Source organism: Oncorhynchus tshawytscha, linkage group LG17, assembly GCF_018296145.1.
Source record: "Oncorhynchus tshawytscha isolate Ot180627B linkage group LG17, Otsh_v2.0, whole genome shotgun sequence".
Classification (NCBI taxonomy): Eukaryota; Metazoa; Chordata; class Actinopteri; order Salmoniformes; family Salmonidae; genus Oncorhynchus; species Oncorhynchus tshawytscha.
The window spans coordinates 21,684,226-21,708,634 of NC_056445.1; the positions used below are offsets into that span (position 1 = coordinate 21,684,226).

Genomic DNA, 24,409 nt, shown 5'->3' on the forward strand with positions numbered 1-24,409 from the left:
ACATTGTTATTGACTACTGCATTGTTGAGTTTAGAGTTTTCTGAGTCAAGATCACTTTCTGAGTCAAAATGCAAGCATATGCAACATTAACCGATTAAAAACAGTTCTGTAGCAATGAGGTTTGTGCAGTATGTTATAGACCCAATACATTATCACTGCATATTGGCTAAGCTTGGATTGCTATGCCAATGTTGTTCTTCTCAGACCATTTTGAAACTGTATTTCAAAACTGTAGGTATATGATCACCCTGGTAATAGAGTATGTGTGGTATTACTTGTGAGGCACAGCTGAGTGAGCATAACAATGTGTTTCTTTTTTTACTGGACTGATGGCCTGCATCTGATGGGTCCATCTGAGGAATGGAGGGAGCAGCAGTGAGGCTGCCACTCACCAGACTTTACCGTCCCTCCTCTCTCCCGCCCTCCCCTGAGAGAAGGGGACACAGTCTTCCAGCTGATGACGAAACTTAAGTCACACTATTACTTCTGCTTCATGCACCAATTCATGTTGTTACTCCTATGACCAGAGAAAGTGAACTGTTCTTCGATATGTAAAAAGACACAAGGCACTAATAATAACAACTCGAGCTTATCGAAACACTTTGCTACTCATTCATTACAGCTGCAGTGATGGTTGTAGCGTGAGTGGAAGTAGGGAGAATGCCCATTTTATGGCTTATAAAAGTGCTGAACAAAGTGTTGACAGTGCTGAATAACAACTTAAACATGAACCTACTCATAAAAACAGCAGCTCCTTTGCTGTATTCGTTGAGTCTCTCTCTAGTAATGGTTTTAAACGTTTTGAAGTCTCACATTATCAACTTCGCTGCCTTCCAGGCATCTTTTTACAGTCTATGGCTCGAGGAAACTGTGCAGACAAGGTGATATGAGCTATCTGATTGGCAAGCGGTAGGCCTATAGGTGCACTTGATTTGCTCAGTGGGCCTGCCGGGAAAGCGGAGTTCTACCTCCAGACACATGAAATGGTTGAAAATGGGAACACTTTGCCTTCCTGGAGCTAGGGCTGCTGAATCAAATGCACCTACCATCAACACTGTGAATAGAATAAAACCAATAGGAATGCAAGGCTTTATCATTGTTTTTTTTACAGAAATGTTTGGTGATCGACTGGTTGGTGACCACTGGGTTAGAGCTAGCAAAGAAAGGCATTTCACTGTACTTGTGCATGTCGTTAAACCTTTAAACTTGAATGATGCATGTAATTTCTGATGTGTGACGCCTGTGTCGTTACCAGAGATATACAGTGTAGAGTATACACACAGCTATACCATATCAAATAACCTACACTAAAAGTTTCAACTCATTTACCTGCACATGGTTCCAGTCTTTTTTGCTCCTTCCCTTTTCAAACTAATCTGACCTGGTGAATGGTGGTGCCCTATAGCAGCATTGCAGAGCTATCTTTAGGTATACCAGCAATCACAGCTACTTCTGTTAGGATGACATTTCAACTTGATAGAAGTGAAAAGGTTACTTACTTGGAAATTAAGGTTGCAGACTTCTTTCAGGCAAATGGCAGAGTTGGAACATTTTCTTTACTCCATTGATGGTCTAAGAAAGATAGAACTATTAGTTGGGATATATTACAAGCACAAAAGCGCAAAATTGTGCTCCAAGAAGTACAGTGAGTAGGTGAACACTTCGAAATGCTTATAAAGTGCCTTTGAATTGCCCAGACAGTCTGACTGAAAAAAATACACGTATTGCATTTCTTTGTTCCTTTTGATGCTTTCCCAGTAACACTGGAACATGTTGCATTGCTGTGTTCCTTTTGATGCTTTCCCAGTAAACACTGGAACATGTTGCATTGCTGTGTTCCTTTTGATGCTTTCCCAGTAAACACTGGAACATGTTGCATTGCTGTGTTCCTTTTGATGCTTTCCCAGTAACACTGGAACATGTTGCATTGCTGTGTTCCTTTTGAAGCTTTCCCAGTAACACTGGAACATGTTGCATTGCTGTGTTCCTTTTGATGCTTTCCCAGTAACACTGGAACATGTTGCATTGCTGTGTTCCTTTTGATGCTTTCCCAGTAAACACTGGAACATGTTGCATTGCTGTGTTCCTTTTGATGCTTTCCCAGTAACACTGGAACATGTTGCATTGCTGTGTTCCTTTTGATGCTTTCCCAGTAACACTGGAACATGTTGCATTGCCGTGTTCCTTTTGATGCTTTCCCAGTAACACTGGAACATGTTGCATTGCTGTGTTCCTTTTGATGCTTTCCCAGTAACACTGGAACATGTTGCATTGCTGTGTTCCTTTTGATGCTTTCCCAGTAACACTGGAACATGTTGCATTGCTGTGTTCCTTTTGATGCTTTCCCAGTAACACTGGAACATGTTGCATTGCTGTGTTCCTTTTGATGCTTTCCCAGTAACACTGGAACATGTTGCATTGCCGTGTTCCTTTTGATGCTTTCCCAGTAACACTGGAACATGTTGCATTGCTGTGTTCCTTTTGATGCTTTCCCAGTAACACTGGAACATGTTGCATTGCCGTGTTCCTTTTGATGCTTTCCCAGTAAACACTGGAACATGTTGCATTGCCGTGTTCCTTTTGATGCTTTCCCAGTAAACACTGGAACATGTTGCATTGCTGTGTTCCTTTTGATGCTTTCCCAGTAACACTGGAACATGTTGCATTGCCGTGTTCCTTTTGATGCTTTCCCAGTAACAATGGAACATGTTGCATTGCTGTGTTCCTTTTGATGCTTTCCCAGTAACACTGGAACATGTTGCATTGCTGTGTTCCTTTTAATGCTTTCCCAGTAACACTGGAACATGTTGCATTGCTGTGTTCCTTTTCATGCTTTCCCAGTAACACTGGAACATGTTGCATTGCTGTGTTCCTTTTGATGCTTTCCCAGTAAACACTGGAACATGTTGCATTGCTGTGTTCCTTTTGATGCTTTCCCAGTAACACTGGAACATGTTGCATTGCTGTGTTCCTTTTGAAGCTTTCCCAGTAACACTGGAACATGTTGCATTGCTGTGTTCCTTTTGATGCTTTCCCAGTAAACACTGGAACATGTTGCATTGCTGTGTTCCTTTTGATGCTTTCCCAGTAACACTGGAACATGTTGCATTGCTGTGTTCCTTTTGATGCTTTCCCAGTAACACTGGAACATGTTGCATTGCTGTGTTCCTTTTGAAGCTTTCCCAGTAAACACTGGAACATGTTGCATTGCCGTGTTCCTTTTGAAGCTTTCCCAGTAACACTGGAACATGTTGCATTGCTGTGTTCCTTTTGATGCTTTCCCAGTAAACACTGGAACATGTTGCATTGCTGTGTTCCTTTTGATGCTTTCCCAGTAAACACTGGAACATGTTGCATTGCCGTGTTCCTTTTGATGCTTTCCCAGTAACACTGGAACATGTTGCATTGCTGTGTTCCTTTTGATGCTTTCCCAGTAACACTGGAACATGTTGCATTGCTGTGTTCCTTTTGATGCTTTCCCAGCAACACTGGAACATGTTGCATTGCCGTGTTCCTTTTGATGCTTTCCCAGTAACACTGGAACATGTTGCATTGCCGTGTTCCTTTTGATGCTTTCCCAGTAACACTGGAACATGTTGCATTGCCGTGTTCCTTTTGATGCTTTCCCAGTAACACTGGAACATGTTGCATTGCCGTGTTCCTTTTGATGCTTTCCCAGTAAACACTGGAACATGTTGCATTGCTGTGTTCCTTTTGAAGCTTTCCCAGTAAACACTGGAACATGTTGCATTGCCGTGTTCCTTTTGATGCTTTCCCAGTAACACTGGAACATGTTGCATTGCTGTGTTCCTTTTGAAGCTTTCCCAGTAAACACTGGAACATGTTGCATTGCTGTGTTCCTTTTGAAGCTTTCCCAGTAAACACTGGAACATGTTGCATTGCTGTGTTCCTTTTGAAGCTTTCCCAGTAAACACTGGAACATCTAACAGCTAGCGTTCCTGGGGAGAGCACATGTTACTAACATAAAGGAAACAAGATGATCTCATTTTTAAAAGGGTCATTTTCATATTTTTTGCATGTGAAGGAAGTGCTGCTATACTGTAAACACTTATATACATTACCGAATGTATTGTACAATAATAGATCATCTACCATCATACTATGTAAGAAAACTACTAAAATCATGTTTTTTCCTAACAGAAATATTAGGGATGTTAGACTACAGATAAAATGGAAGTACCTCACAGTTCAGCTTGTCAACTTTTCTCTGTGTTTGACTGATTCACCATCATTACACTGGTCGGTTGGCCTTGCCACCAATGGCTGAGACAGAAGTGAATTTAATCTCAAGAGACAAGGACTTTTTCATTCTGGTCAATTATCATTTTTCAGTTACCCTCATCTGAATTGCATTACAAAGAGGGGGATCAAAACCACAGCAATTTCTCTGTGAAGGATGAATCCTCGTCTGGCTTTTGCAGAAAGGGCTGCATGCATTTGAATTAATCCGAATCTATTATCTCCCCCACCGGAGTAATAGGTCAATTGTGTTCAAAGCTTAAAAGTTAGAGAAAGAGAATTCTGCCTCTTTCATTTTTCATCACTTGTGTTACCATGTTCAAAAGGGGCTACTAGCCTTTGTGAGGCTATTAGGTACTTCCATTGTCACATAAAACAGCTTTTAACGTCTATCATTTATAGGTCTCTGCCGATCACATACTGTAGCCGCAGATGAGACTGACTAATACGACAATGCAGCCTCAATTTCCCTCAGAGCTCATTTAGCTTGGAAAATGCCACATCATTTTCACAGCTCCATCTCAGAAAACAAGATAGACTACTGATATGAAGTGTTTCCGTCCAGCTCTTCTCCCCCCGTGGATCCACCATTTCTCTTAATGTCCAACCTTTTGCTTGCACTGTCTCGTTTCTTAGACTTTGATCAATATCAGTTTGTAATGTCTGTTTTTTACCCTATCTTGACTGGATGTTTGCCAATGAATCCCCCCCCCCTCTCTCTCTTCTGCTCATCCTCTTACAAAGGACAATTGGGTGAAGCATTACAGACTAACAGTGAAAGATAGAGAGAGCAAGAGAGCTGAGGGAGGCTAACTTTGCGGCCGAGACCTTGTGTCTTCAAATTGCCAAAGCGCTGCATCATAAGTTCTTGTTGCAGCCACATTCCTAATTAATGAGGCTGATTTTGTTCTGGCTTCACGGCTTATTGGTTTGTCCGTCCCTGTTGAAGAACTGTTTGCTTGTGGTCCCATGAAAACCTAAGACAAGACTATATCGACTTCATAAATACGGAGGCTGATCTTCCTCAGTGGAAAGTCTCTTGATCGTACTGCTTACCTGGCTCAATTATAGGATTTGCTCATACATCTCTGTTGCACTTCTTCCCCTGTGGCCGTTCATGTTTGAAAAGCAAACTATGTGATCATTGTCTAAGAAATCAGTCACTATTAGTAAACTCTGTGAACATCATTTAACGAAGCAGTAACCGTTTTGGACAGCTATTCCTGCATTCCTCTCTGTAATGCAAATGAGTTGAGCAAAAAGTGGGAAACTGAAGTGTTTAATATACAGCGTGATTAATTTATGACAGTGCCTGTGAAATATATAGCGGGGCTTTCGAGACTGAAAGCTAATTGGAGTTTGTTTTTGAGCAATTTTGAGAGGCTTGTTCTGACATTGTCAATGAGTATTAGGACATTCATTAGCATCTTTTTGAGAGGACTTGATCAAGAATACCTGGTATTGGTGAAAATATGTAGCCATTGTCTAAAGTGTAATAATGTTGGGTCCAATAGAGCAAAAGTAATAAACAATAAGCAATGTTGAGGGACTGATGGAAGCTGATTAACACACTATGCAGGGGTGTTTAAGGTCAGGAGAGCAGACAATGTGAGAAATCCCAGGCTCTGAGGTACCGTGTGAATTCCATCTTCTTTTTGACTCTGTGCTAATAGCAGCATGCGTGGTCCGGTTATATACAACCTGTCATGTATTCATCTATACTGAGGCTTTTGCATTGGGAGGGGAATGAGAGGTAATGACAGTAAGATGAAGCAGAGATAAGACCTACCTAAGTGATTACTGTCACGATCACCCTCTGCTCCCACCTGTCCTGTCCTGACATCGCCTCTCAAAGTCTTAGTGTCTGTGTGCTGTGCATTGGGAATCTGATGCTTGGATCAAGGTTGTATTCCGTGGATTAGCATCCTTCAGCCTGTTTCATTTCCAGTCACACATCACACCCCACAGGGCTTTGGGCTGGAGATTACTGCAAGGGAATGTTGTCGCCCACTTGTCTGGCATGTTGCACATTTTGTTCCTCCCTTATCTGACACAGTTGAAGTTGTCTCTTTACAAGTGTTAGACCAATTCTATTGCAGGTTAATGACCACAGAAAACCTTCATACATCAATGATTCTTGAACCGCAATTCCCACAACCCACTGAGGAAGCTAGACAAGTTGCAAGTGTGTGTCCTGGATTGTACCTGGCGGTAAATGAGTCAAGCTACAGAACAAAAGGTGCGGTTCAGAGACAGCTTGACCCTGCTGAAAAACTGCCAAGTAATGTGAACAGGGTAGTATGGTTATAGATGTTCCCTTTAACTATAGCACATTTTCCCTTGACCTATTCCTATGCGTTATACATCTATTCTATCTGACCTGTGCAAACGGGAGCAGCCAGGAAAGCAGGCAAGAACATTCAGGTGAATGGAACAACCTGCTCAAGGACGATGTAGCTTGGCTTTGTCGTCAAGCTTTGCGTCAAAGGAGAAAGGTAGAGGAAGAGGCTGATGTAGAGGAACAGGCCCATGTTTTATCTCCTTCCTTTCGTCAGCCTTTCCTTCCACTCCCGCTATCTTCCTCCATCTTAATGAGCAGCAGAGCTTTCCATCTACGGAGAGTGCAGGAGCAATACATCACAAGCAGGACACAGAGGGGGGACGGGGAGAGGACAGGAGCGTGGTGACGGCGATGCTGGCAGAACACTATACAGGGCAATTAAGATTGAGTAGACAGCCACGCTGATTCACACAGAAGGAGTGAGAGTGACATCATGGCAAGGAGAATGACACAGGCATCCTGTGTTCTCTTTAAAGAGGAAGCCTATATTTGAGAAAAACGTTTTAATGCTTTATTATATCTATGGTGTGAATTTAAATGATTGCTGTTACTCTATTCAGCTTACAAGGTTAAGATTCCATGTGTGATTGAAGTAGGATAAACTCCATTATACTGATTAAGTACGGTGCATTCAGAAAGTATTCAGACCCCTTGGCTTTTCCCACATTTTGTTACGTTACAGCCTTATTCTAAAATGGGTAAAATTGTTTTTTCCCTCATCAATCTACACACAATACCCCACAAAAACTGGATTTCAGAAATGTTTGCAAATGTATTAAACATAAAAACTGAAATATCACATGTACATAACAATTGAGACCCTTAACTCAGTACTTTCTGAAGCATCTTTTGCAGTGATTACAGCCTTGAGTCTTCTTGGGTATGACGCTACAAGCTTGGCACAACAGTATTTCGTGAGTTTCTCCCATTCTTCTCTGCAGAATTCTCAATCTCTGTCAGGTTGGATGGGGAGAGTTGCTGCACAGCTATTTTCAGTTCTCTCCAGAGATGTTAGATCGGATTCAAGTCCGCGGTCTGGCTGGGCCACTCAAGGACATTCAGAGACTTGTCACGAAGCCACTCCTGTGTTGTCTTGGCTGTGTGCTTAGGGTCGTTGTCCTGTTGGATGATGAACCTTCGCCCCAGTCTGAGGTCTTGAGTCCTCTAGAGCAGGTTTCTATCGAGGATCTCTCTGTACTTTGCTCCGTTCATCTTTCCCTCAACCCTGACTAGTCTCCCAGTCCCTGCTGCTGAAAAACATCCCCACAACATGATGCTGCCACCACCATGCTTCACCGTAGAGATCGTGCCATGTTTCCTCCAGATGTGACGCTTGGCATTCAGGCCAAAGAGTTCAACCTTGGTTTCATCAGACCAGAGAATCGTGGTTCTCATGGTGTGAGAGTGCTTTAGGTGCCTTTTGTCAAACTCCAAGCGGGCTGTCAAGTTGCCTTTAACCGAGGAGTGACTTCCGTCTGGCCACTCTACCATTAAGGCCTGATTTGGAGGAGGGCTGCAGAGATGGTTGTCCTTCTGGAAGGTTCTCCCATCTCCACAGAGGAACTCTGGAGCTCCATCCGGTTCTTGGTCACCTCCTTGAACGAGGCCCTTCTCCCCCGATTGTTCAGCTTGGCCGGCGGCCAGCGCTAGGAAGGGTCTTGGTGGTTCCAAACTTCTTCCATTTAAGAATGGAAAGGATGCATTCAACTGAAATGTGTCTTCCGCATTTAACCCAACCCCTCTGAATCAGAGAGGTGCGAGGGGCTGCCTTAATCGACATCCACGTCTTCGACGCCCGGGATGATGGAGGCCTTTGTGTTCTTGGGGACCTTCAATGCTGCAGAAATGCGTGCCTCGACACAATCCTGTCTCTGAGCTCTATGGACAATTCCTTCAACCTCATGGCTTGGTTTTTGCTCTGACATGCACTGTCAATTGTGGGACCTTATATAGACGTGTGTGTGCCTTTCCAAATCTACAATCATGTTTCTACAGTCAAGTTGTAGAAACATCTCTAGGAGGATCAATGGAAACAGGATGCACCTGAGCTCAATTTCGAGTCTCATAGCAAAGGGTCTGAGATCATATGTAAATAAGTTATTTCTGTTTTGAAAAACCTGTTTTCACTTTGCCATTATGGGGTGTTGTGTGTAGATTGATGAAGAAAAACATTTATTTAATCATTTTTAGAATAAGGCTGTGACATACATATGATTTATTTTAAGTCTGAATACTTTCCGAATGCACTGTATGTGTGAGAGGATTCCGCTTGTGCTGTATGACAGGTAAATCATAGTACCTACCAGAAAGTTAACATCTAATTACACATTCTGGGAAAGACTGTTCCCTGAGTACCATGCTGAATCCGGTGTGCAATTCACTGTGCACTCTCAAAAAACACTTGACTCATCCAATCACCGAGATGTCCTGGCAGTTCATATTTGCATAAACCTTAAAGTACTCCACGAGTCATGACTTTGGTATTTTGGTGCTGAGAGTAAAACCACTCAGACGAGGCATTTCGAATGGCCTTAATCTACTAAAAGAAGCATTCCATCTTGACCTGAATGCATATCTCTTGTCCTTGTCTCTCCCATAAAGTGGATTGTGCATTGAGTCCTCCACATCCCACACATTATGAGACTGAACCATGCACTGTACAACAACTGACTGCACTCGTACGATAAGGGCTCATTACCTAAAGTCAATTGATGTCCTCAATGTAACACATTCAGAGAGAGAGAGAAAGAGATGAGCTAATGCAGTGAAAAGGCAATGCACAGAATGAGACTAGAGCCGTTATAGATCCTCAAAACCACCATACTAACGATATCATACCAGTATTATCAACATTCAGCGACCAATATAAATAAGATTTTTGTTCACGCTTCCATTTTGCCAAATCATCACATTCCAAAGTCCTTACGTGCACTACATGACCAAAAGTATGTGGACACATGCTCGTCGAACGTATCGTTCAAAAATCATGGCCATTAATATGTGATTGATTCCCCCTTTGCTGTCACAACAGCCTCCACTCTTCTGGGAAGGCTTTCCACATTGTCTGCGGGGACTTGCTTCCATTCAGTCACAGGAGCATTAGTGATGTCGGGCACTGATGTTTGGCGATTAGGCCTGGTCGCAGTCAGTGTTCCAATTCATCCCAAAGGTGTTTGATGGGGTTAAGGTCAGGGCTCTGTGCAGGCCAGTCAAGTTCTTTCACACTAATCTCAACAAACCATTTCTGTATGGACGTCGCTTTGTGCACAGGGGCATTGTCATGTTAAACAAGAAAAGGCCTTCTCCAAACTGTTGCCACAAAGATTGGAAGCACAGAATCATCTAGAATGTCATTGTATGCTGTAGCGTTAAGATTTCCCTTCACTGGAACAGGGCAGAGTCACCTTTCCAACAAGTGACTTGTTGGAAAGGTGACATCTTATGACGGTGCCACGTTGAAAGTCACTGAACTCTTCAGTGGCCATTCTACTGACAATGAGATTGCATTGCTGTGTGCTGTGTGCTCGATTTTATACACCTGTCAGCAAAGGGTGTGGCTGAAATAGGCGACATACTTGTGTATATATAGTGTACTGTAGATTGCTCTATTCATAATCACTGAAGACTTTGTTCATCAGATTGGAGGATGTGCTCCTTCACACCAGGTGTGATTCATTTCCATAATCTAATTACTGGACCAAATTGTTTCCATTAATTCCCTAGTTCCATGTTGCTCCAAGTTTGTTCTCAGCATCTGTAAAATATCCAGACACCTGTTCCTCTCCCTGTACCCTTGAGACAGCTGGCTCTGGACCTTCCCAGTAGAACATGGCATAATGGAACCAAGCTTTATAGAGGAGGCCCCAGCGCAGGGCAGGGCCAATGGGTTATTTCTGCAACCTGATACGACTACTGAGCCACAAACACCCATGAGACAGAGAGGGGAGAGACCGTGCGGCACCGTGTGAAAACCACAATGAGCCAGCGGCAGGCCCACTCATTGCCATGCATAGTATGGATGGCTGTGGACAACAGGAGAGTCCCCCAGCAGTATAAAAAAGGAAACAGGATGTATTGTCATTCTCTACGGGAGCGTATAACCTGGGAGATACGCTCAGCTGATGACAGTGGCCATGTAGAGCGTCACATTACCAAGTGTAATGGGTTTCATGACCGTAGCCTCAGCCAAGCACAACCCTGTAGTGATTCTGTTTTCCAGGATACCTCGGTCTTCTCCAATGAGGCTGAACCCAGCACTACATCTTGCTACATGCCACAGCAGGATTTACTTATCTTTCGATTCAAAAACGAATATTCGTTTTTTTGCCAGTCATTAGCACTGCCGGGAAGAATACTGTAAATATAGTGACAAGCTGATGGGAAGTGTCTGTTTTTAGAGTGTTAGCCCATCAAGGTGTACCAGTGACAGTTACCATTGTGCACATTCTTTCCGTGCCATTACCCCCTCCCAAACATGATGCCTGTCCTGGCAGTTGTCGCCTACGGCACTCTAGCAGAGTGATGACCTGGCTGCCAGATGTTGCCGTTAATATGTCTGCCTGTTGATAATGAGCTATTTCAGGGGTGCCGCTACTGTCCTTGTAGCTCAGTGGAAAAAATGGCACATCTTTCTGCCAACAATGACACCTGGGACATTTTCCACAGAGGATGAGCCAAAACAAGATTTAACTAGAGGTAATAACTCTTACTTTCTGCCGTGTCAGAAGTCTTGCTGTGTTATGAAGTCTGAACATAGGCCTAATTTGACTGAAGTATCCCTGTTTGTACAGGTCTGTATTCTTTCAGTGCATAAACAATGGTTGTCCTAACCCCAAAAACATGGTATCTAGTTTAGATTTTATATGATCGCAAGATTACTGAAAATGCACCGAACTTCACCAATAAACAAAGAATGGAAAGACTGCTAATTACTGCTCATCTAACACAGGAAACATACGTCCAGTGTTTTTCAGTTGCAGGTAAATGATGAATGCAGTAACGTGTAGTGAAAGGCAATATTGGTAGCATTTGGGTAAGTAGCGTGATTGTGTTTGTCTAGTGGCGGCAGTCACACGGGGACACTCAATGTGACAGGAGGAAATTGACTCATCTGCTTGAGGACTTTGGGTTTTTTTGTCATTAGAATTTGGGCTGTGTGCATCTTGGTTTTTCATAGCAATTTTGACCTGGCTCAGAAACTGTTACCAAGTGAAAGTAGGCTAAGGGAATAGATTATATTTCTCTTGCCCTTCATCTGACAAAAACAACTTTGCATATTCATACTGTCATACTGTGGTGATTTGCATAACTGGGTTACGAAGGACTACATTAGTTAATCCTATAGTTAGCTAATGCTTCATCTTCAGGAATGACCTATGAGTTGAACCTTTGAATTACATTGTCCAAGATCTATTTTGTGGCATTTGCTAAGTTGTTCCTGTGTAAAGAGCTCCTCCTCTAGTGCTGTAAATCAGCACAGCCCTATTGGTGGTGTGGTCTGACAAGATGACAGAGGTCGTACATGACACTGTCATTTTTCACAGATGGCGTTGGAGACTGCTGTAGAAAACTAGCCAGAATATCAATAGGCAAATCTATGTGCATTCTCAGAGAGCCGTGCAGACAGGGGAGAGAAATAGAGGGCACCTTAAACTGATAGACCTGGTATAGGGGAAGTATCATTTGTGGTAAATCAGGATGAATGTAATTTCTAGGAAGTGGCATGTAAAGGTTAGATTGTGGGCTCTTCATCTTCTAAGGAGTAGAGAGGGTTTATCTAAAGCAGGGGGTCAAACTCAACCCATAGAGAGCCTAGTGTCTGCTGGTTTTTGTTCTTTCCTTTCAATGAAGACCTAGACAACCAGGTGATGTAAGTTCCGTACTAATAGGTGACCTTAATTCATCAATCAAGTCCAAGGTAGGAGCGGAACACTCGGCCCTCTGTGGAATGAGTTTGACACGTGATCTAAAGCAATGGAAGCAATGGAGGGAGAGCAGAGGTGTTTTTATGATTCGGTTAACCCTCAATGTGGGGACTGACCAAAGCTGATGAGGAGGTGTTCTCTGGAGAGGACAGCAGACAGTGTTTGCACACCCCAGAGTGTTTTTCCACAGGCTTGAATGTCATTTACTGCTTGTCAACTCTCCATTAACCCCTCGTGCTTTGTGTCCACTCTGCCACTTCAGCGGCGCCTGTGAACTGTATGCTTTGTCACACCTGCTCAGACATTTCCATGCTGAGGAAACATGGCGCCCGAGGGGATGGCTGCCATTTTACAGGCTCCTAAACAGCTGTGCTTTTTTGTTTGTTTTTTCATATTGTTTGTAACTAATTTTGTACATAATGTTGCTGCTACCGTCTCTTATAACCAAATAGAGCTTCTGGATATCAGAACAGCGATTACTCACTGTGTACTGGATGAAGATGTTTTCCAACGCAAAGGATATACGGCCCAAATTTCCGTAATCAGCTTGAAGAAAAGATGGAGGAAAAGGGGGAGGAGGGCGGGGTGCCTTGTAAGAATTTGCCGATGAGTAGGTTAAACACCACTTCCCTCCGTATTATTGGCTGATGTGCAATCATGGGAAAACAAACTGGATTATCTACGATTAAGACTGTACTACCAACGGGACAATAAAAATTGTAATATCTTATGTTTCACCGAGACGTGGCTGAACGACGCCACAGATAATACAGAGCTGGCTGGCTTCTCCATGTAGCGGCAGGACAGAGCAGCTACGTCTGGTAAGACGAGGGGTGGGGGGGTGTGTCTATTTGTCAATAACTGCTGGTGCACAATGTTAAATATTAAAGAAGTCTCGAGGTATTGCTTGCCTGAGTTAGAATAACTCACGATAAGCTGTAGACCACACTGTCTACCAAGAGAGTTCTCATCTATATTATTCGTAGCCGTCTATTTACCACCACAAACCGATGCTGGTAGAAAGACTGCACTCAACGAGCTGTATAAGGCCATAAGCAAACAAGAAAATGCTCATCCAGAAGTGTGCTCCAGATGGCCGGGGACTTTAATGCAGGCAAACTTAAATTAATTTTACCTCATTTCTACAAGCATGTCACATGTGCAACCAGAGAGGGAAAAAAGCTCTAGAACACCTTTACTGCCCACAGAGACGCATACAAAGCTCTCCCTCTGTAACGGTTTTCTTCTGGTGAAAGAGAAGTGGACCAAAACGCAGCGTGGTTATAATTCATGGTTCTTTAATAACGAAACTATACATGAATAAACTACAAAAACAAGAAACATGAAAACCCGAAACAGTCCCGTGTGGTACAAACACTGACACAGGAGACAACCACCCACAAAACCCAACACAAAACAGGCTACCTAAATATGGTTCCCAATCAGAGACAATGACTAACACCTGTCTCTGATTGAGAACCATATTAGGTCAAACATAGAAATAGACAAACCAGACACACAACATAGAATGCCCACCCAGCTCACGTCCTGACCAACACTAAAACAAGGAAAACACACAAGAACGATGGTCAGAACGTGACAGTACCCCCCCCCCCCAAGGTGCGGACTCTGACCGCACAACCTAAACCTATAGGGGAGGGTCTGGGTGGGCATCTGTCCGCGGTGGCGGCTCTGGCACTGGACGTGGACCCCATTCCATAATTGTCTTAGTCCACCTCCTTAGCGTCCCTTGAGTGGCGACCTTCGCCGCTGACCTTGGCCTAGGAACCCTAACAACGGGCCCCACTGGTCTGAGGGGCAGCTCCGGACTGAGGGGCAGCTCGGGACTGAGGTAGCTCAGGACTGAGGGGTAGCTCAGGACTGAGAGGAAGCTCAAGACTGAGAGGAAGCTCAAGACTGAGAGGAAGCTCAGGCAGGTTGATGGTTCTGGCAGATCCTGGCTGACTGGCGGTTCTGGCAGATCCTGGCTGACTGGCGGATCCTGGCTGAATGGCGGATCCTGGCTGAATGGCGGATCCTGGCTGACTGGCGGCTCTGGCGGATCCTGGCAGACTGGCAGCTCTGGCGGATCCTGGCAGACTGGCGGATCCTGGCAGACTGGCGGATCTGGCGGATCCTGGCAGACTGGCGGATCTGGCGGATCCTGGCTGACTGGTGGCTCTGCCTGCTCCATGCTGACTGGCGGCTCTGGCTGCTCCATGCTGAGTGGCGGCTCTGGCAGATCCTGGCTGACTGGTGGCTCTGGAAGATCCTGGCTGACTGGCGGCTCTGGAAGATCCTGGCTGACTGGCGGCTCTGGAAGATCCTGGCTGACTGGCGGCTCTGGAAGATCTTGGCTGACTGGCGGCTCTGGAAGATCCTGACTGACTGGCGGCTCTGGAAGATCCTGACTGACTGGCGGCTCTGGCGGCTCCATGCTGACTGGCGGCTCTGGACAGACGGGAGACTCTAGCGGCTCTGGACAGATGGGAGACTCTAGCGGCTCTGGACAGACGGGAGACTCTAGTGGCTCTGGACAGACGGGAGACTCTAGCGGCTCTGGACAGACTGGAGACTCTAGCGGCTCTGGACAGACGGGAGGCTCTAGCGGCTCTGGACAGACGGGCAGCTCAGGCAGCGCTGGGCAGACGGGCAGCTCCGGAAACGCTGGAGAGGAAGGCTCTGGCAGCGCTGGACTGAGGAGCTCTGGCGCCTCTGGACTGAGGGGCTCTGGCGCCTCTGAACTGAGGGGCTCTGGCGCCTCTGGACTGAGGGGCTCTGGTTGACTAATGGCTTTGCTTAAATAAAAACAGGGAGTGGATTTCCTTTTGCGGGGCCACTGACCGAAATAAAACAGAGGGATTCCTCTCTTTGTTACCGTGTGGGCCCATGCTTGGGGTGTGTATAGCAATGTCTAGGATGTTAGTTAGGCTAAGGCATGACATGGTGACTATACCATTTGGTCTCGTGGGAGTAAGGCATGACACGGTCACTATACCATTTCGTCTCCCGGGACTAAGGCATGACACGGTGGCTATACCATTTAGTCTCGCGGGACTAAAGCATGACACGGTGACTATCCAATTTAGTCTCGTGAGACACTGGGTCCCATAACGGGGAGTACCTCCAGGTCCACAGGTGAAGGGTTTGTGACGCACACCCATAGTTGTAAAACAAAATATGTATTTAATAATTGTAATAATTTAATAACAGTTGCCAAGCGGAGAAAGTATACTCACCACTCTAGTTTCCCTGTTTTTTTTCCCGTTTCCCTGGTCTTATGGTTTCCCTTGTCTTATAGCTCCCCTGGACTTATTGTTTCCCTGGTCTTATTTTCCCCCGGTCTTATAGTTTCCCTGGTCTTATAGCTCCCCTGGACTTATTGTTTCCCTGGTCTTATTTTCCCCTGGTCTTATAGTTTCCCTGGTCTTATAGCTCCCCTGGACTTATAGTTTCCCTGGTCTTATAGTTTCCCTGGTCTTATGGTTTCCCTTGTCTTATAGCTCCCCTGGTCTTATAGCTCCCCTGGACTTATAGTTTCCCTGGTCTTATTTTTCCCCTGCTCTTATTTTTCCCCTGGTCTTATAAGCATGCCACGTTCAAAAAATGCAGAACTAAGAACAGATGTAGCCCTTGGTTCACTCCAGACCTGACTGCCCTTGACCAGCACAAAAACATCCTGTGGCGGACTGCAATAGCATAGAATAGTCCCCACGATATGCAACTGTTCAGGGAAGTCAGGAACCAATACACACAGTCAGTCAGGAAATCAAAGGCCAGCTTTTTCAAGCAGAAATTTGCATCCTGTAGCTCTAACTCCAAAAAATGTTGGGACACTGTAAAGTCCATGGAGAACAAGAGCACCTCCTCCCAGCTGCCCACTGCACTGAGGCTAGGTAACACGGTCACCACTGATAAATCCATGATAATCGAAAATTTCAATAAGCGGCTGCCCATGCCTTCCTCCTGGCGACTCCAACCTCGGCCAAGAGCTCCGCCTCCCCCCGCAGCTACTCACCCAAGCCTCCCCAGCTTCTCTTTCACCCAAATCCAGACAGCAGATGTTCTGAAAGAGCTACAAAACCTGTACCTGTACAAATCAGCTGGGCTAAACAATCTGAACCCTCTCTTTCTAAAACTATCCGCTGCATTGTTGCAACCCCTATTACCAGCCTGTTCAAACTCTCTTTCGTATCGTCCGAGATCCCTAAAGATTGGAAAGCTGCTGCGATCATCCCCCTCTTCATAGGGGGTGACACCCTAGACCCAAACTGTTACAGACCTATATCCATCCTGCCTTGCCTACCTAAGTCTTCGAAAGCCAAGTTAATAAACAGATCACTGACCATTTCGAATCCCACCATACCTTCTCCGCTGTGCAATCCGGCTTCCGAGCCAGTCATTGGTGCACCTCAGCCACGCTCAAGGTACTAAACGATATCATATCCGCCATCAATAAAAGACAGTACTGTTCAGCCGTTTTCATCGAACTGGCCAAGGGCATGTTGTCTGGACCTCTGGCAGTCTCTATGGGGGTACCACAGGGTTCAATTCTCGGGCCGACTCTTTTCTCTGTATATATCAATAATGTCGCTCTTGCTGCGGGCGATTCCCTGATCCACCTTTATGCAGATGACACCATTCTGTATACTTCTGGACCTTCCTTGGACACTGTGCTAACTAACCTCCAAACGAACTTCAATGCCATATAACACTCCTTCCGTGGCCTCCAACTGCTCTTAAACTCTAGTAAAACCAAATGCTTGCTTTTCAACCTTTCGCTGTCCACACCCGCCCGCCCGACTAGCATTACCACCCTGGACGGTTCCGACCTAGAATACGTGGACAACTATAAATACCTAGGTGTCTGGTTAGACTGTAAACTCTCCTTCCAGACTCATATTAAACATCTCCAATCAAAAATCTAATCTAGAATTGGCTTTCTATTTCGCAACAAAGCCTCCTTCACTCACGCCGCCAAACATACCCTAGTAACACTGACTATCCTACCGATCCTCGACTTCGGCGATGTCATCTACAAAATAGCTTCCAACACTCTACTCAGCAAACTGGATGCAGTCTATCACAGTGCCATCCGTTTAGTAACCAAATCACCTTATACCACCCACCACTGCGACCTGTATGCTCTAGTCGGCTGGCCCTCACTACATATTCGTCGCCGGACCCACTGGCTCCAGGTCATCTATAAGTCTATGCTAGGTAAAGCTCCGCCTTATCTCAGTTCACTGGTCATGATAACAACACCCACCCGTAGCACACGTTCCAGCAGGTATATCTCACTGATCATCTCCAAAGCCAACACGTCATTTGGCCACCTTTCCTTCCAGTTCTCTGCTGCCTGTGACTGGAACTAATTGCAAAAATCGCTGAAGTTGGAGACTTTTATTTCCCTTACCAACCTTACCCTTATCAACTATCTAAGCAGCTAACCGATCAGCCCACCCAATCTACCTACCTCATCCCCATACTGTTTTTATTTTATTTACTCTTCTGCTCTTTTGCACACCAGTATCTCTACTTGCATCTTCTAAATTGTAACTATTCGCTCCTATGGCCTATTTATTGCCTACATCCTCATGCCTTTTGCACACACTGTATATAGACTTTCTTTTTTCTACTGTGTCATTGATTTGTTTATTGTGTTATTGGCTTGTTTATTGTTTACTCCATGTGTAACTCTGTGTTGTTGTCTGTGTCACACTGCTTTGCTTTATCTTGGCCAGGTCGGAGTTGCAAATGAGAACTTGTTCTCAACTAGCCTACCTGGTTAAATAAAGGTGAAATTAAAAATTAAAAAGCTTCCCCTGGTCTAATTGTTTCCCTGGTCTTACAGATTCCCTGATATTATGGTTCCCCTAGTCTTATAGTTTCCCTGGTCTTATAGTTTCCCTGGTCTTATAGTTTCCCTGGTCTTATAGTTTCCCTGGTCGTATAGTTTCCCTGGTCGCATAGTTTCCCTGGTCTTATAGTTTCCCTGGTCGTATAGTTTCCCTGGTCGAATAGTTTCCCTGGTCTTATAGTTTCCCTGGTCGTATAGTTTCCCTGGTCTTATAGTTTCAACTGGTCTTATAGTTTCCCTGGTCGAATAGTTTCCCTGGTCTTATAGTTTCCCTGGTCGTATAGTTTCCCTGGTCGAATAGTTTCCCTGGTCTTATAGTTTCCCTGGTCGAATAGTTTCCCTGGTCGAATAGTTTCCCTGGTCTTATAGTTTCCCTGGTCGAATAGTTTCCCTGGTCTTATAGTTTCCCTGGTCGTATAGTTTCCCTGGTCGAATAGTTTCCCTGGTCTTATAGTTTCCCTGGACTTATAGTCCTGGGAGAGCCTGATGAACTATGGGTCGCCCTGCCCCTGAGCTGGACACCCCATTGAGTGGTTTTTAGTAAAAAGGTTTCTTCCACTCCAGCTGTCGGCCGCCGAGCTCTACGCCACTGGTATCAGTGGGAGGCTGGGATCGGGACTGGGCTGGAAGGGCAATGCCCGTGGGTAATAGGCCTGAAGCAGGGATAATCGAGGCCAGCTCATTAAGCTCAAGGGGGAGGCGTGAGTTGGGCAAGACACATGTCTTGGTGGTGTGATCTTTGACACTTTAACTTTCTCACTCATCATTATACACAGGATTATCCGTAATTATGGTAGCATCCAACATGACACAATACATTATTTACCATTCATTTCTATTGGGCACAAAATAATCTGAAACACAACCAAAACAAACTGCAAAGGCATCCAACAAGTTTGTAGTCACAAGGTTGATGTCGTCATTACGTGCTATGAACATGGGATGAAAAACTAAACTTTTGACTACTTTATTTATAAGGAGGGGGGTCAATGATTTGGACCCCTAGCTTTTAGAGAGAACATAAATATTACTTTTTGAACACCATCTAGGTCACATTTTATTTGGATAGTCTGGATACTTTACAGATAGTCATACTATCAACACATTTTCTGTTGATAAGCAACTGCCTGCTAAGGTTAGGGTTAGGGTTAAGGTTAGGTTTATAATAAGGGTTAAGGTAAGGCTTAAGTTTAGGGTTAGGATAAGGGTTACGGTTAGGGTTAGGGTTAGTAGATAGTTAGTTGAAATGTTACTGATAGTCTGTAGAGCATCTATAAATAAAGTGTTACCCATTTAGTCAAATGAGCAGCCAGACTGCAGCCCCGGGTCAGGCATGAGGCATCTGTGTCCCATCCTCTCAAGGGAAATGTCAAATACGGACTGGCTGGGCTCCCTAGAGTGTGAATGCAATGTCTTCAGCAGGGTGACCATGACAAGGTGAGGAGACATTTAGAAGAAGACTTTCTCTAGAGGCCCTTAAGCAACATTTATGTGCCATGGATCTGCAGAGAGGGGATTTGTGACTGTCTCTATTTGATTCCGGAAGGGCAAAGCTTTGGCTGTTATGGCAGAGATTTCAGGTGTAGGACGAGGCTTATGTTAGCTGGAGGTGGACAAAGATGTGCCGAGGGACATACTGACTCCCCCATCCTCAGTCTATCCTCACTGAATCATCCACTACATTCTCTAATCCACTTCTCTCTAGTGAACCACAAGTGTGTCCTGTTTGTATTGTTTGGATGTTTTAACATATAAATAGGTGGACTTACACATTTGATGGGGATTAGTCCAGCTTAGCTCTGTGCCTAATGCAATGATTAGGGATTTCTGTCAGAGCAGATAAGTAAATTACTGTATCGCTAGTTATTCAGAGGCTGTGTTCAACTGTTAAAGGGGCATAAGCCTAAAAGAAGGACCTAAGATAGGAGTTGTTCAGTGTCAGTTAATGAGCTGTCAGCCAATACCTCCTCATTAAGTCCCATTCACGTCAACCAATTGTGCATGGTGACAGTCAAACAGGTCCCTGAACCATCCAGTATCACAAAACAACTACTCAAAGTGACAAATTACTCAGAGACAATCTGAGTAACTCAGTCAGATGCTGTACACCAAATGAGATCGCCCTGCCCATCAGCTGAACCACTATTAGATGTAGCAAACGTGCAGAGCCTCCCTCTGAGAGCATGTTCCCTCCAAACACTTTACCGTGAGACTGGTTGTAAAGGTTTTCCTCCTCCTAGCGAGAAGGATCGGAGGACCAATGCGCAGCGTGGTAAGTGTCCATATCGTTTAATAAAACATAAACTGAACACTCAATGAATACAAAACAATAAACGTGAACAAAACCGAAACAGTACCGTGTGGCGAACAAACACAGACACGGAAACAATCACCCACAAAACAACAGTGAAACCCAGGCTACCCAAGTATGATTCTCAATCGGAGGCAACTAACGACACCTGCCTCTGATTGAGAACCATACTAGGCCAAACACAGAAAACCAACCTAGAAACACAAAACATAGAGTGCCCACCCAATTCACGTCCTGACCAACTAAAACAAACAAATAACACAAGAAGTAGGGTCAGAACGTGACACTGGTAGCTTTGTCCGATTCAGGCTAACAGGATAGACTACAGGCCACGAAACAAGGTAAAATACCAGGGGCCTGAAAACACATGGATCAATTTGTCTTTTCTTTGAGCTGCAGAGCCTGTCCCCCAAACAGCTGGATATAATACTACCAGCTCTTACCTGCCTGAAACACAGCTGGATATAATACTACCAGCTCTTACCTGCCTGAAACACAGCTGGATATAATACTACCAGCTCTTACCTGCCTGAAACACACGTAGCTTATCAGGTACAGGGTGAAAACATCAAGTGAAATGGTGGAAGGAACAGCATAGTGAGAGAGTGTATTGGTACTGTAGATGAGGAGAGCTCCTGCTAGCTCCGCATAGCCCTGTTAAGCCAACACATAATCACTGCCTACCAGTAATAGATTTAATTTCATGTAGGATAACCTAACACAACACAAGAGAAAAATGTATTGGTCTGTCAATTCAATTGTTTTTTTGTAAACAATAGGTGGAAACACATCTCATTTGCGGTGTTGTTTTCTTTTGTTAAGACTAAAAGGGTCTTCTCTTGTAACTGTTGTCAGTATGTAGCTTCCTCTCCAACTTCTGGTTGTCTCGTTGTCCTGCTGAAAGTATCTCCTCCCATGTAGGCTACAATAGTTTTTGTTTACCAGGCCTGTTTTCAACAGCAGTATACCACCAGCAAGTTGTCGAATGTCTTGTTTTAACTCGACAATATGATTAGTCCTCATCGTTGTTTGTAAACAACTTTGTTTTCATAGCACATCTCCGCTAATCACCTTGTCGCACACATTCATTATTATTAAATAAAGATACATGTTAATGATGTTTTATGTGTGGAAGTAGCCCTAGTTTTCAGTAGTTTCCCCAAATTAGAATTTTGATGGATGCATGTAGGATAGTTAATTATGTAATCCATTATTTTCCTGTTTCCCTCCATAGGTGCAAAGGCGATTCAACGCCTGAACTCCAACTGAATAGAAGAACATCCCCAAGACCAGATGCAATGGAGATGTTCAATTTCACCAACTTCACCTACTGGAATGCCTCAGAAGGCACTGACGCAGGGCCTGTCACTGAACCCGAAAGCCCATACAAGACTGTGGAGGTGGTGTTCATCGTATTGGTGGCTGGGTCCCTCAGCCTGGTCACCGTTATTGGAAATATCCTGGTCATGCTTTCCATTAAGGTCAATAGGAACCTACAGACTGTCAACAACTACTTTTTATTCAGCCTTGCATGTGCTGACCTAATCATCGGGCTGTGTTCCATGAACTTATATACAGTATACATAGTGATTGGCTACTGGCCCTTAGGGCCTGTGGTGTGTGATCTGTGGCTAGCCTTGGACTATGTAGTGAGTAACGCATCTGTCATGAACCTACTCATTATCAGTTTTGACAGATACTTCTGTGTCACAAAGCCCCTCAGCTACCCTGTCAAAAGGACCACCAAGATGGCAGGGATGATGATTGCTGCTGCCTGGGTCCTGTCCTTCATTCTGTGGGCCCCGGCCATCCTTTTCTGGCAGTTCATCGTGGGCGGGCGGACAGTGCCTGAGAGGGAGTGTTACATTCATTCAGTTCTTCTCTAATGCAGCAGTCACCTTTGGCACGGCCATCGCAGCCTTCTACCTGCCCGTTATCATCATGGTCATTCTCTACATACAGATCTCTATAGCCAGTAAAAGCCGGGTAAAGAAGGAGACCAGGAAGCCGTCAGGGCCCAACCCAGAGGCCCTGTCCCACGAGCAGGCAAGGGCCAGTAATACTGCCAAGCCCATCAACAACAACCTGACAGCAGAGGACACAGAGCAGGGCACGACCCAAGCCACAGATGACGTGGCGAACCAGCACGAAGGTAAACTGCAGAACGGCAAGGGCCCGTCCACCACGGGTGGAGAGGGGGAGATGGAGGGTGAAGACGGGGGAAGGGAGAACTGTGCCCACGGAGAGGAGAAAGAGAGCTCCAACGACTCGACATCTGGCAGTGCAGCGGCGTCCAACCACAAAGAAGAAGAAGCGGTGCCATCCAGAGCAAACTGCAACACCGAGCTCGTTCAGCAGCCAACCCGCCACCGGGCCAAGGCAGGCGGCTCCAAACTCACCTGCATCAAGATTAAGACCAGTTCTCTCAAGGGGGACTGCTACACGCCCTCCAACGCCACGGTGGAGATCGTCTCTGCCACGGAGAAGCAGAACCATGTGGCACGGAAAATCGTGAAGATGACCAAGCAGCCGCCCAAGAAGAAGAAAGCACCACCGTCTCGGGAGAAGAAGGTGACCCGTACCATCATGGCCATCCTGGTGGCCTTTGTGGCCACCTGGACACCTTACAATGTCATGGTGCTCATCAACACCTTCTGCTCCAGCTGCATCCCCAGCACAGTCTGGACTATCGGCTACTGGCTGTGCTACATCAACAGCACCATCAACCCCGCCTGCTATGCCCTCTGCAATGTCACTTTCAAAAAGACATTCAAACATCTCCTCCTCTGCCAATACAAAAACATTAGGTCAGCTAGATGAATATAGATGCGAGTGTGCGAGTGTGCGTGTGTGTGCGTGTGTGTGCGTGTGTGTGCGTGCGTGAGTGTGTGTGAGAGAGAGAGAGAGAGCGAGAAAGAGCGCGAGAGAGAGAGAGAGAGGGAGAGAGAGAGAGAGAGAGTTAGAGAGTGACAGAAAGAGAGTTGGAGAGTGACAGAGCGAGAGAGAGAGAGAGAGAGAGAGAGAGAGGGAGGTAGAGAGAGAGAGAGAGACAGAGAGAGAGAGAGAGTTAGAGAGTGACAGAGAGAGAGAGAGAGAGAGAGAGAGAGAGGGAGAGAGAGAGGGAGAGAGAGAGAGAGAGAGGGAGTTAGAGAGTGACAGAGAGAGAGTTGGAGAGTGACAGAGAGAGAGTTAGAGGGTGACAGAGAGAGAGAGAGAGAGAGGGAGAGAGAGAGGGAGAGAGCTAGAGAGAGAGAGAGAGAGTTAGAGAGTGACAGAGAGAGAGTCAGAGAGTGACAGAGAGAGAGAGAGAGAGAGAGACAGAGAGAGAGAGAGAGAGAGTTAGAGAGTGACAGAGAGAGAGTTAGAGAGTGACAGAGAGAGAGTTAGAGAGTGACAGGGAGAGAGAGAGAGAGAGGAGAGAGAGAGAGAGAGAGAGAGAGAGAGAGAGAGAGAGAGAGGAGAGAGAGAGAGAGAGAGAGAGAGAGAGAGAGGGGAGAGAGAGAGAGAGAGACGTGTTTATGATGTGGTCCCTTTCCTTTGTTTTTACTCTACAAGAGAACTTGTATCCTGCAGCCATGTTGGGTTTGGCTCTGATGAATGAGATTTGTGATGCAACTGTTGAGACATAAAACTTACAAAGAAGCGCACAGCCAGGAGAACAAATAGACCTAACTTGAAAAGGACAGTTGGATAGAGAACTCTGCACTGCACAA

At 45.2% G+C, this 24,409-nt stretch overlaps 1 protein-coding gene across 1 annotated transcript in view; it reads left to right on the top strand.

Annotated features, from left to right (window-relative positions):
* The window catches only part of chrm2a (cholinergic receptor, muscarinic 2a), a 73,066-nt gene extending 49,470 nt beyond the window's left edge, over positions 1-23,596 (top strand). Inside the window, 2 exon segments of the mRNA XM_024377540.2 lie at positions 21,931-22,561; positions 22,563-23,596. Coding sequence (XP_024233308.2) covers positions 21,995-22,561; positions 22,563-23,516 — 1,521 coding nt within the window. The 5' untranslated portion in view covers positions 21,931-21,994 and the 3' untranslated portion in view covers positions 23,517-23,596.
* Positions 23,597-24,409: the final 813 nt, after the last annotated feature.